The sequence below is a fragment of the Pithys albifrons genome, chromosome 1 (assembly GCF_047495875.1).
Source record: "Pithys albifrons albifrons isolate INPA30051 chromosome 1, PitAlb_v1, whole genome shotgun sequence".
NCBI lineage: Eukaryota > Metazoa > Chordata > Aves > Passeriformes > Thamnophilidae > Pithys > Pithys albifrons.
The window spans coordinates 86,140,972-86,153,067 of record NC_092458.1 but is presented as its reverse complement, the minus strand read 5'-3'; the positions used below and the strand labels follow the sequence as shown (position 1 = coordinate 86,153,067).

The 12,096-nt window shown below is 38.4% G+C and overlaps 1 protein-coding gene across 3 annotated transcripts in view; it reads left to right on the top strand.

The window, feature by feature from the left end:
* PRMT8 (protein arginine methyltransferase 8) overlaps positions 1–12,096 on the top strand; it is a 65,980-nt gene that overhangs the window by 40,447 nt on the left and 13,437 nt on the right. For all 3 annotated transcript variants that reach the window (XM_071557973.1, XM_071557963.1, XM_071557981.1), the window contains 4 exons: positions 1,613–1,768; positions 7,268–7,331; positions 10,968–11,110; positions 11,496–11,583. In XM_071557973.1, the coding sequence (XP_071414074.1) occupies positions 1,613–1,768; positions 7,268–7,331; positions 10,968–11,110; positions 11,496–11,583 (451 nt within the window). The remainder of the gene's footprint in view (positions 1–1,612; positions 1,769–7,267; positions 7,332–10,967; positions 11,111–11,495; positions 11,584–12,096) is intronic.

The window sequence follows — 12,096 nt, the reverse complement described above, 5'->3', positions numbered from 1 at the left end:
GGTGTGCTGTGCCAGGTGTTTTTTCGCCTCAATCCTAATAGCACTAATAAGGACTTGAGGAGAAATGCTCCACAGGTCCACAGGTCCACAGCTGGTTGCGCAGCTGGTGTCAATGACACCTTTTCAGCTTTTTTGTCTATGGAACCCTCTTTGATTGAGGATTGAGATCATCTGGGAAGAGATGGAATCCATCTGAAAAAAACAGCACAAAAGGCATCAGTATTGACTCCTGGGGAGACACCACTAGTGACTGGCCTCCAGATTGACTTCGTGCTGCTCATCACAACATTTTGAGATGAGCAGTTTAGTCAGTTTTCAGTCCACTGTCCATGTTTCATCAATTTTTCAATGAGGATGTTATGGGTAACAGTGTTGAAAGCCTTGCTAAAATCAAGATAAAAAGCATCTCCTGCCCTTCCCTCACCCACAGAGCTCATTATTTCACCATAGAAAGATACTAGGTGGTCAGTCATCTCCAAATCCATGCTGAATACCCCAGTCACCTTCTTGTCCTTAATATGTTTGGAAACAGTTTCCATGAGGGTGTGCACTATCACCTGTCCAGCACTGATGGACAGTTCTTTGCCTGATGCCAAATCATGCTTTATGATGATTAAAAAAGTCTTTTATTCATCTACAGTTATTGCATACACGTAGTTTCAGGCCAAGACAGGTAAGTGAGCAACTGATACATGTAACAATCCAATTCACTAGTGCCTCAGACTACACATCACTGAACAGATTCTTCTTATCCCAAAATTCAAAAAATCATTTGTCGACTTACTTCAACCATGAAATTATGGCAGTAGCATAAGAAAAGGTTCAGCCTTCTAGACCTAAGAGGAGCATTTTCAGAAAATAGAAATGTGTGTTGAGTGGCCTACACTTCTGTTAAAAATGGCACTTGGGTCTTGATCTGAGCTCTCTTGGCTGACATAGGCACATGTGAAAGCAAGGTATCAATGGAATTAACTGCATGTATTGCTGCTATCAATGAAGCAAAAATCAGCACCTAACAATGGCAACTTTAAATAGAGCAACGGTGGTCTAGGTTATACATTCATATCTTCCGGAAATTGGTCAGATAAATGAGTGAACAGAAGAGCAGTAAGGGAGGACCATATAGCACAGGATGATTTGTAAGCTCTGCTATGGACTTCCTCCCTCACTTTGGGCAAGGCTATCAGGACTGCTGCCTTACAATGGTTTGTGGAACAATTTCTTTTGTGTTCAAAGAGTAACATCAGAAGTTCCCTCTATTGAGGCGCTGGGTTGTGCGTGCTTTAGGAGAGGAATATTTGGATTTCTGTATGGTTTCTCTCTACTCCCAAAGCAGTGCTGTGGTTAGATTATGTTCTGGCTGTCAATTGTAACAGTGAAGTAATAGCAAAATAAAATCATACAAGGGACATCATGCTGCTTCTTAATAATTCAGTTCTAAGTAGCTAGCATTTCACAATTGCTTTGATGTGTGCACCCCAAAGTATTTGAAAAACCCTTTATGTTGTGTATTAATAATGCTTAAATGATAACAAAGGAATGGGTTCAACAGCAGCGTTGAATGCATCTAAGCACTCCAAATAGTGACATAATGCTTTTATTTCCATCACAGGAAATGTTAAAGGACGAAGTGCGCACATTAACCTATAGAAACTCAATGTACCACAATAAACACGTTTTTAAAGATAAGATTGTCCTCGATGTTGGAAGTGGCACAGGAATCCTCTCCATGTTTGCTGCAAAGGCAGGAGCCAAGAAGGTATATGGGGTAAGAAGATTTTTCTCTCATGCTTTAATTTGTTTGTGTATTTTGCCTAAAAATTTGGCTTGGTGATTTACCTTTTATTACTTGTCTTGGTTTGAAATTCTTCTCTCCAAGCTCTTCTATGGCTTCATTTACACCGACCTCAGTGGAGTTCTGTTGCATTCTGTGACTTGCTCTGGTCTGCTTTTTCCAAACTGAGATGCAATGTTTTTTCATCTGTGGCACCTTTGGTGATCTGGTACATATCCACATATCTTTCTGTCTGAAAAGAAATGTTAAAGAGACTCACTCCTACTCAAAGATGTTGAAGGAACTATCTTGCTTTTTAAAATTTTCATGGTCTGCAACTTTGTAGTCTTGAAAACAAATTTCTTTAATATCCTTTTCCCTGCATATTACAACTCAGCAAATCATGCAAGAATGTGTGTGCATGTTTTCCATGCCAACAATAATGCTTTTCAGAGGCAGAAGGAAATTATTACCTTAAATATACTGAACTTTAGGAGCATGAATGTGCAGTTGTCTGCAGAGAAGTCATTAGAGAGAGCACAGATTTTCTTCTTGAGTATACTCAGTTATTTGTACTGACTTTAAAATGACAAATACAATTTCTTTTTAGTGGACTTCTGTTTGCCCTGCAGACACAATGCAACATGGAAAAGGGGAACTAGATCCTATTTCTCTGTGTACTTCAACAAAATTGTTTACTAAAACTTAATTGGCTGCATCTGTGCATTTGAAGACACTGATGTCACTAAGTACCCAAACTGTGTGTCTTTATTACTGGTAATGATATATGAAATGCCAGGGCTCCTGTTCAATTCTCAGGCTTATATTTTCAAATTCCAGTGTTAATTTGGAGTGTCTCATCTGAGTTTTGTACTAAAGCATGGAAATCCAGATAGCTGAAATCAAAAGGTGCTGGCAAAAGTTCTGGAGTTTAAGCATGAGACTTTGCATACAGAACTGGCAGCTAGAATGTATTTTCTTGTAAATCAAATATAAAATTTATTACATCAAAGCCTCAGGGAGGATAAACCCTTGGATGTCTCTGATGCAGAAATGCAAGTCTCATGCAAAGATGCTGCAGTGTTCTAAAAGTACAAGCATATACATAATATACAAAATGATGATTCTGTGCTCCCACCTTCCTATCTCTCAGATCCCTGGCCATATGTTCTTCCTCCCTCCCTTGTGCTGGCATTGATGTTTATCTGATTCTACAGTGAGCCAGCTCACTGGCAGAAAATTCACCAAGTAAAATAAAAGTAAATACTTTTCCACATGTTTGTTGTGGTGGGGTTTTTGTTGGTTTGGGGTTTTTTTTGTTTGTTTGTTTGATTGGTTGGTTGGTTTGTTGTTTTGGGGCTTTTTTTACTTCCTTACGGTTCAGGCTATACCTCAGGCCTTCATAAACCTCAGTGGCATTCCAGTGCCAGCTCACCCATGGACTGTTCAGTTATGAATCTGGGGAGTGTGCTATCCAGGGAACTCTCTTAGGTGTGAAATTTCTCTACTACGGCATAAGAATTTCAACTTTCTTGTCACATGAGTTACCTCACCATGAACTCTGTCACCCAGCAAGCTACAGAATGGTATTTGTGTTGGATGATCAGATATTTCCGAGATCTAGCAGTGGAAATCTTAGTCATATTCAGACTTTATGGTCATATTGGCAAAGAGTGCCAATGGAAAATGTGAGTGTTCAATTTAAAAAGCAAACATTTGCCATGAGTTATTACACAGAGCTGAGATGTTCCAGCTTGTTCTTAACAGTTAGATGTGATTTTTCAAATAGCATGATGTGGGAACTGTTGACAAATGTAGAGTGTTAGTTTTCTGACTACAGTGCCACTGAAATAATCTCCTCTTTGTCATTCTTCGGGTTCAAATTCATACACTACCATGTCTGGTTCTTCTTAACCCCTTCTATTCACTGTTGGAACTTACGCCTTGTCACTACCTCAACCAACTGCGAGAATCATCTCTGGGTCTTCAAGAAATGGAAATCATAGAATCACTGACTTAAAGCTATATCAAGTTGGCCAAGAATGTCCAGTTACATTTGGAAAATGTCCAAGGATAGAGATTCTAAATCCTCTCCCAGAACCTATTCCAGGTCTACAATCAGCAGGAATCTCCCTTGCCACAGGTCATGATTACTGACTTTTATCCTGTCACTGTGCATCTTAGAGAAGGGTTTGACTTTGCTTTCTCTGCAAGCCCTTTTGAGATAGTTGTAGCTACCTACTGGATTGGGTGGATCTATTCTACAAACTGAACATAACCAACCCCCTCATTTTCTCTTCTTTCTTCATGTTCTCTGAGCCCTAACCATAGTGGGAGGGTAACAATCCATCATGCAATGATGTTCATCTAACAAGGGGAGCTGTTTGAAGACGTGTAGAGACAGGATTGGCAAGTAGCTGTTGGTGCCTGGGAGGGGTGAGTGGGGAACAGAAAAATACTTTCAAATATCCCTGGAAACCTTGGTTTATCTGCTGCATTTAGTCATACAAAACTCAGGACAATCACTTCAGTAGAACTATCTGAATTCTGTATTATTTTCAGACAGACCAGACAGTTCAAGTAAGAAGGAGTTAAGCAGATGCAGGAAATGAAGGCACATGCTAGATGTTAGCTGATTTGTATAAAAAGGTGCTGATGAGGACACAGTCCAGGGGAAATCTGGGAATGTGGTGTCTGTTTCAGAAAGAGACCACAGCAAAAGAGGAGATATTTGCAGCATTAGATAGTAGTCTGAGTAGTAAAATGAAAGCAGAGATGAATATATACACACAAAATCAGGTACAGCCCTGTACAGAAGGACTTGGAAATACTGGTAGACAGAAAGTTGGACATAAGCTGGCCATGTGTGCTCACAGCCCAGAAAGCCAGCCATGTCCTGGGCTGCATCAAAAGATGTGTGACCAGCAGCCAAGGGAGGTGATCGTGCCCTTCAACTCCACCCTTGTGAGATCCCAGCTGGAGTGCTGCACCCAGCTCTGGGGTCCCCCAGCATAAGAAAGATGCAGACCTGTTGGAGTGGGTCCAGAGAAGGCCACCAAGATGATCAGAGGGCTGGAGCACCTCTCCTGTGAAGACAGGCTGAGACAGCTGGGGTTGTTCAGCCTGGAAAAGAGAAGGCTCATAGTGGCCTTTCAATATATAAAATGAGCTTATAAGAAAGGTGGAGAAAGGCTATTTACCAGAGCCTATGGTGAGAGGATAAGAGACACTGGTTTCAATCTGAAAGAGGGTAGATTTGAATTGGATATAAGGAAGGCATGGAGAGGTGGAGAGACACTGGCACAGGTTGCCTGGAGAAGTTGGGGGTGCCCCATCCCTGTAAGTGTTTAAAGCCAGGATGGATGGGGCTTTGAGCAGTCTGATCTAGTGGAAGGTGTACTTGCCTGTAGAATGCAGGTTGGAACTGGGTGATCTTTAAGATCCCTTCCAGCCCAATGCTGTGATTCTGTGACTGCAAACTCAGGCAAAAACTTATTTTATTGGAACACACAGTTTTCATAAAATCCAAGCATTTTGTAAAATAGGACAGATCTGAGTAGATCACTGACTCAAAAAAGAACTGGGAAAAAACCTGACAACACTGATTTTTTTTTCTCTTTTTCTTCACCTACAGAATTCAGTGTTTTCTTTTTTCCTAAAATGAGTTTCTTTTCAAAATAAAATTCAACCACAGCATAGAGTCCAAGTCAAAATGCAGGTGAACAGCTTTAGCTACCCTAAAGGAAGTTTATTTTCTGAAATATATATTTCTTCATTAAACATTTAAGGGTTGGGGTTTTTTATTGTTTTGCTCCTTTTTGAATGAAGCAGATTTTTAGAAACTTGTAGTCGTTCATGAAATAGAACTTTTTCTTTTTTTGCCTCTTTTTCTCTTGAAAGGTTGCAAAGCCACCTCCAAACACCTACATACTCATGCTTTATTTTAAAATCATCCGAAATGGGCAGTGGAATTGCAAATGCCAGACAGGGGCGAATACAGGCAGGGAAAATCACAGAATCATGGAATATGCTGAGTTGAAAGAGACCACAAGAATCATCAAGTCCACCTTCTGGTCCAGCACTGGACCATCCCCAAGAGTCGCACCATGTGTCTGAGAGACAATGAGTATAATATAATTTCTGTAATTAGAGACAAGGCATAGAGTCTATACAGTTTACAGTAAGGAAAGAAGCTAGATGGAGCAAAAAGGATGGCACTCTCCCCAAGCAATTTTGTTCTTGAACTCTTTGGACTAGCTCTCAGGTATTCCTTTCTTCAAGCCAGATTTGGTTTATGTTCAGGCCACTGAGACAGACATTTTAAGAAGCAGTTTACATCTGCAGGAAAGCTAAGTAGAATTAATGTTCCCATGGGGACTGAGATTGATATTATGACTGCTATTATGTTTGTTTCATGGACAATATAAAAATAATAAGGGATTTGTGTGTCCTTCCATCCACTGTTCTGCCATCTGTGAGTGCTATCATAGAGGTCAGGCACAATTTAGCTTTTAGAGATTAAACGGGATTCGCTGGATATATAAAACACTTCATTAGAGATAATACAGTTCTAGTTGACATTCCCATAGGGGAATTAGAGAGGCAAGGATTATGCAAAGTAGTATTGGCAGTTTAATGTCAAATTTGGAAGAGGTAAATTAGGAACTGATTCAGTGAGTACAAAAAACTTTGGCCTTTATGGTTTTCAAAGGGCAAAAAAACAGATTAATGGAATGTAGTATTTCTCTAAAAGTTAGTAAAGGTCATTGGAAAAATGGGCTTTTATGCTCATACGCAGGTTATATCAAATTTAAGGGCAAATCTAAAACTAGAATGTACTTTGTAATTATTTTCCTAGCAAAAGCACAGAACTGGTCAGAGGAAAATATATGCAGAGCTGGATGCTTTTGTAAATAGAAAATTTCAGTAATTTCTTATGTGTAAAATGTCTGCAATATTTTGGGACAGTATGCATTGCTAAAGATTATAGAATTTTCATGTAGAAAAATAATTGCTTCTTGGCACAGACCACTATTGGCATAGTTTGAATTTTAACATTATTCACAAAGTTTCAATGTATTTTGTTTTAAAATATGTGTGGAAATGTAGCACTGTGCTAATTTATTCCCTCCAGCAGATTTTTTCTGGGGAGGAGGCAATATTATAAAGCAGCAGGAATAAATTAAATAATGCAATTAATAAATCATGTAAATTTTGTAGTTAGAACAGTCCCCCACCCCCATCCCCCATTTCAACAGTTTTAAAAGCAATCTTTTCTGTAGGAGACAGTTTAATTCATATACAGACTGCAGTTTAAATATTAGGGTATCATTGGTTGTGATTCTCCACACATAAGTTTGATTTACTTTTTATCAATGGTCACATACTCTATAGAGTCTTTGCTGCCTCTACTAGACACTGTTTTTATTCACATAGCTGAGAACTTTAACATATAAATTACTGTTCCTTTTGCTTATTTTCTTTTTTTCCTAGATTGAATGCTCAAGTATATCAGACTACTCAGAAAAAATTATCAAGGCCAACCACTTGGACAACAGTAAGGCATATATAAATATTTTTTTTCTTCAGGAAAAAGAGAAGATAACTGTTTTGCTTTTTTTTGATCAATTTATGTTGTGTGTTTTATGTGTAAATGATAGTCTTGCAGAATTTACTTATGTACATACAAAACTAAGCACTTCATTCTAGGCACTACAGCAATTCTTCACAGGAATTACTCTTACTTCCACATGCAATAGAAGCAAATAGGACTTATCAACAGGCAGTTTGGTTTAGCAAAGCAGACAGAAGACCCCATATTAGAGCTGAACTTCTCAAATTAATTCTACTGTTTGAATTCTACCTTATCTCCTAAATAAAAATCGACACACACATACACTGACATTCAAATTGAAATAAGGTTCAAAGCAATATAGATTTTGCATTAAGATTTTTGACTTTCAGCTTTAAAAAAATATTTCTTCTTCTGAAACATATTGAAACACACACACTATTGAAAATACTTGCTTCTCAAAACAGAAGTATCATAGAAAACTTCTTTTTTTCTTGAAAAGAATGCTGATGAAGTTTCCAAGGATGTGGAAACTCTGAATTAAAAAAACCCAAGAAAACTAAACCCTCACTAAAATATCCCCAACCTACTGAAAATTCTTAGCACAAAATAATCTCCAAGAAGCTCTATTTCATGTCTTTGGTCCTCCTCCAAATAACAGTACACAAGATATCTTTGTAACAACCTAAAAAAACAGCCTTTTTAAAATTGAGGCTGTGAGACAGCTCCTGTTTAAAAGTGCTCTTTGTGAAGAGCTTGCCTTTGCTGCAGAGCAGGTCAGGTCTTAGCTGGCTGGGCTGTACCATGTGCCCCCACTTTTAGCTGTGTCTGCCCTCGTGCTCTGCTCACACATGCGCTGAAATAGATTTCTGTTCTGGTTTAGAGCTCCTCTAATTCTTATTGCTGTCACTGGCAGTTTCTGACTAACCCGGAGCTCTTTGGAAGGAGAATTTATCCTACAGCATGGATGTTCAAGTGGTGTGGTGTGGTGTGAAACAGCAGTGACACGAGATATAAGAGGCCAGCCAGCATATGCAACTTTTAGTTCAGGAAAAGAAGGAAGCTAAGGATCACAAAATACTCTTCTCCACAGTAGAGATAAGGCACTAAAGCAATGATCTGTAAGCTTATCTTGGTTGTTCTGCACCTTTGGTGCAAAGCCCATATATTCCTGGAATGGCTGTCATCAGATAGCAACAAAAATAGCATACCACCAACCAATTTGCATTTGGATTTCCAGCAACAGAAATTATGTATGGAGGGATAATTGGCAGAATGAATTAGAAGGTTCCAGTGTGCTCCAGAGGTTACAGAAGGTATTTATCTCTGCTTCTTCCTCCTGTTTCTACAGGGAGCCAGTCACTAAGAAACTGTGGAGGAAGAAGCAGACACTGCTCCCCTTGGTCAGGTGACTTGCCTGGACAGGTTCAGCAGCCTGCATGACTGCAGTTTGGTCTCCAGTATAAACAAATTGCACACCTGAACTAACATTTACACTTTCACACTCTACACTGACCCACATTCACTTTTATTTTAATGCAGCCAGGTACTGAGCCAAAGGATCTTGTAGCTCATGAAAATTTTTCTTTGTTCCCACTAAATGTTTGGAGAAATGCCGAGTCAGCAAAAGGGGATGAACGAGGAGAAAACCCCGTGATTCCAGAACAGATGCAAACCAGGTGGGAACAGCACAATCTGTTCCCATGTCATGCCTTATGAAGATGTTTCATCAAAGTGAAGGGAGGTGGGAGGAACCTTGTGCTGCTGGTGCTGCTTACACTGTGACTGTTCTAGGTGTAAACAGAGGGCAGGTGTGTCACTGTGGCAGCTGCCAACACTGCTAAAATTCACTCCAGAAGAAATGTGGCAGTGAAAGTTCTTGTGAGAAACGAGAACTAATGACAGCTTATAGACACGAATAGTGTTCAGTATAACAACAGAAGAACTATTGAGCTACTAACTGTGCAAGAAAGGAGTTTAAAGAATAGGAACGAGGAGAGAATTCTGCTCTTTTCCAATGAGGTTGCTCTTACCAGTTGATACTTTGTGTTACCACTCTGAATCAGAGTGTTCCAAACCTCTTACAGGGACAGTCTGGAATAAAAGTTTGCTATGCAAACAAAAACAAAAACAAAAACAAAAACAAAAAAAAAAAAGTGGCCACATCTGGTTAGAGTCACACTAGTACTACATGTATTTGAGAAAGACAAACCTCATTTTTTGTTGGGCTGAGTTCTAAAAATCATTCAGCCCACACTTTGACTCTTAACCAGATAATCTAGGTAAATTAAATGACCTTCATCTGTCTCAAATTGAATGTTGGCCATTTCATCAATAAAAATTGCCATTAATTAAGACTAATAGAGTAGTCTTATCAACTGGTCGTGGAAAGTATCATATTCCCTATTCAACTTACTCCTAAATTTCAAGTGCATTTTCTGCCTTGTCAAGGAAGAATCCAGAACCATGAGACTTTAACCACTGCAACAAACAAAATAAATTGCAGAGAAACATAAGCTGAAAATTATTTATCACAAGCTTAAAATACATTTGTAAATAGGAAATGTATTTTTTAAAAAAGCAGGAATGATTGTTGACTTGTGTCATTTGTCCAAACCCAAAATTATTTGTTATAACTGAGCTGAATATGGACCACCATTTAATTTTCCCTTAAGCAAGATATCTGTTCTATATCAAAGAGTTCTTTCCTTACTCATTTATTTGCTTTTGCAGGGCATAACCAGTGTCCTGTAAATAGTATACAATATTGCCAGTAATTTAATGTGCTGTGTTGTAATTGTGTTCTGAAGATCTGGCATTCTACTACATCAAACTCCTAGCAGTCTTTTTAATTTCCTTGAAACTAATATTGTGACAAAATACCTCACAGCAATGTTTTTCAGCAGTCACTTTAAGTAACTCTGGTAAGTTGTGTGCATCTAAACCAGATAGAAGATTTAGATATGAAAGACCCAACCATGAAGCAGAAAGGAATGAAAAATGTTTTTTCATGAGAGAACCATTTGTACAAATGTTCTTGTTTCTGTACTGTCAGGCTAGATATGACTTTCTTAGTTGAGTCAGCTCCCCACAATTCCTGGAAGGAATAAGGCCTAGTTTTCCTCATTGTGAAGCCATCATCACATTAGAAAAGATTTGAGAATTACATCCTAGTTCAATAAATCTCTAATATCTCAGTGATAAGATCATGTGTGTGTAAACTTGCAGGGATGTTTAAAGGATTATAGGTGGATTTTTTGCATTACTTGGTCAATGGTCTAGAAATCTTCCAAATTCCAAAGGGCATGTAAAATGAGATCATGCAGGTAGCCAGGTAAGGCCTGTTTTTCTGTTCTTTTTTAGACAGGGTTTTTTTTTGGTTTGTTTGTTTGGACATTGTTTTTTGATTGGGACTTTTTTCCCCTTTTATACTGATACTAAAACTTCTGTTTCTTATACTTACTGCAAGTATTTTTAAAATAATTTAAAATCCACTGAATCACATGAAGCAGACATTCAAGAAGAGAATCATATGGGAAAGGTCAGCCTGACATTCACCAGGAAAGAATTTATTCAGGAGTTTTATTATGTGAAACATATTTCTTTGGATTCTCTTTTCAGTAATCACAATATTTAAAGGTAAAGTGGAAGAAGTTGAATTACCTGTGGATCAAGTAGACATCATCATCAGCGAGTGGATGGGTTACTGTTTGTTCTATGAGTCAATGTTAAACACAGTCATCTTCGCACGAGACAAGTGGCTGGTAGGTGCTCTGCATGTCCTACTCCTTGCTGGAGCAATCGTCATATATTTGCTGACTACAAGCCTTCATTTTCCTACTGTCACCAGAACAGCACAGTTACATCTCCAATTGCCATTTCTTAGGCTTTAAGATAACAAAGAGAATCTCAGTGAAAGAGCTTTGCTTTTGATTAGCTGCTGTCTGGTGAAATTTGAATAGACACTACCTAATGGCACTGCTACAGGCTGCAAGAGTTGCTGAGTTTAAAGCTGGTGTGACAATCTGAAGGAAAACAATAAAGGCATGCAAGGGGTGCTTGTCTGGTTTTCGTATGTGCAGTTCAAAATGTGATGTCTTTGTCAGGTGAATAGATTACGAGATCCATTTCCCCAAAATTCATCAACAGAAACCTGGAGGGCTAATGTTTCCAGACCGAGCTGCTTTGTACGTGGTAGCAATTGAAGACAGACAGTACAAGGACTTCAAAATTCACTGTGAGTAACATTTTCCTATGATTATTTCCCTAAAATACCTGATTTATAGTGGCTCACTGTACTCTCTTCATTGGCAAAGGGCTGCAAAAGCCAAGAAATCACACTGATCAGGCCAGAATTCCAATATAAAAGTGAACACTAAGAAGATATTATTCTGCTGATAAACTCAGGAAACTTGTAGTCATTCAAAGTGCAGGAAGGAAAGATAGATTAATAGATTGATGTAGACTGTGCTTAGAGTTATATTAATACCTCTTCCTGTATTTAAAATGTGGATTATAGAAGATTTAGTTTTGTGGTTGTTTTGATAAATACATAATTTATCATAACAGCCATGTAAACTGGTAATACTCTGTTGTCATCCATGTTCTTGGTTTCGTTTTTAACATAAAAGAACAAAAATATAATGTTGCAAATGAATTGTAAGTGTGAAGAAACAAGCTTAGAAAAAATTATATCTCCCTAATAAGCTCATCAAGAAAAAAACAAAACAAACAACAAAACCTCTAATGC